The 1,483-nt window shown below is 58.6% G+C and overlaps 2 protein-coding genes across 2 annotated transcripts in view; both read right to left on the bottom strand.

The window, feature by feature from the left end:
* Positions 1-1,477, bottom strand: part of LOC112411876 (insulin-like growth factor-binding protein 2) — a 25,824-nt gene extending 24,347 nt beyond the window's left edge. The window contains exon 1 of the mRNA XM_024763237.1: positions 1,238-1,477. The gene's annotated coding sequence lies outside the window, so the exon portion shown is untranslated. The remainder of the gene's footprint in view (positions 1-1,237) is intronic.
* Positions 1-1,483, bottom strand: part of LOC112411829 (insulin-like growth factor-binding protein 2) — a 21,693-nt gene that overhangs the window by 19,554 nt on the left and 656 nt on the right. The window contains exon 2 of the mRNA XM_024763146.1: positions 1,238-1,448. Within this exon, the coding sequence (XP_024618914.1) occupies positions 1,238-1,448 (211 nt within the window). The remainder of the gene's footprint in view (positions 1-1,237; positions 1,449-1,483) is intronic.

Consider the following 1,483-nt stretch of genomic DNA (forward strand, 5'->3'; position numbering starts at 1 on the left):
AGAAGCTGAAAAGCAAGCACTAATTTCTCACTTTTTCTTTTCTTTCTTTCTTTCTTTTTTTTTTTTTCCCTCTAAGTTTGAGAAACTTGCTTTTTAATCAACAGCAGCAGGCAGTGGACACATTTCACCGCTGTCTCCAAGAGGAAAGAAAATAATTACAGCTTCCTCCAGACCACTGGGGCAGGAGGCTTTTGTAATTTAAAAAACAAAAGCGACAACAAAACAACAACAACAAAAAAAACCAACACGTGAGAGATCTTTACAGCCTGGTTGTGTCCCCCAAAAAACTTGTTTGGGGGTATGCGAGCTCCGTACAAAGAACCTCAGGGCCCCCGTTCTATGGGACAGGAAGAGCTCCCTCAATTAGGATGGGGGGCGGGGGGAGGGCAACACCTCGCTCCGGTAAGAGTAGTTGCGCCCCCGCCCAGGCATCCTCCTGCCAGACGCCCGGGGGCCCAGATGCTAAACTGAGCGGCCTGGCTGCCCCCGCCCCGGACCGCAGCCGGCGACCCGGCTTAAGTTACCGTGACTCAACGAATGGGGTCTCTTCCTCGCCTCCCAAACGTCCCTCTCTTATCGTTCCACCCGACATAAAAGCAAGAGCCTTCTTCGTCCTCTCTGAAATAGCAGCGTTCCTTTTTAATTTTCCCCCTAGGCAGCCCACCCTACAAAGTACCAACAAGTCCTTTCTTCTCACCTCACAATCCCAGAAGGAAGGGACCTCAAGGCGCCGCTGCCTTCTCCTAGCGCCCCCTTCTCACTAGAGGTCCCTGGTGTCACCGGTACCCGCCAGCCTCAGCCCCCGGCGGCGTCCTCCACCAGGACCTCTCCAGGAACCTTCGGTCGGCGGTCACCAGCTCAAGCTCCTACTCACACCGATCTGACCGACACCCTCCTCCCCAGGAAATCCCCCCTCCAAAAAAAGAAGTCAGTAGAAGTACATTCCACCGGGCAAGCCTATGGTAACAGGGATGCCTTCTCTCTCCCCATTTTTCCCCACCAAATTAGTAGCCAGGGATCTTCCGCACGCTCGAACTCCAGTTCCCCCCACCCCGGGCCTGACTTTCGGGTCCCCCCTCCCAACAATCGCCCAGAGCCGGTCCAGGACTCCGCTCTTCCTCCGCTAAAACGGTCTCTGAGGTTCCGCCACACATTCCTTCCCTCCAGAAGGGCCGCCAGCCAGGCTCCCCCGCTGCCCTCCAAGTTTCTCCGAACTAGTTGTCCCAACCAGCGTTACCTGCAACCTGCTCGGGGCTGGCGCTGTACTCGGCATCCCCGTGCTTTTCGCAAGTGCCCTCGCCGTGGACCAGCGCCCGCAGGGGCAGCTCGGAGCCTGGGTGGGGATAGCAGCGCAGCCCCTGGCCGCAGCGCGGGGTGTACACGCCGCACCGCTCGCCCTCCAGCCGGGCGCACACGGAGCAGCAGCCGCAGCCCGGCTCCCGGACCAGCTCGCAGGGCACGCGGGCGTCGCCGGCCGGCCCGG

This window comes from Neophocaena asiaeorientalis, unplaced genomic scaffold, assembly GCF_003031525.2.
Source record: "Neophocaena asiaeorientalis asiaeorientalis breed wild unplaced genomic scaffold, Neophocaena_asiaeorientalis_V1.1 scaffold86, whole genome shotgun sequence".
Classification (NCBI taxonomy): Eukaryota; Metazoa; Chordata; class Mammalia; order Artiodactyla; family Phocoenidae; genus Neophocaena; species Neophocaena asiaeorientalis.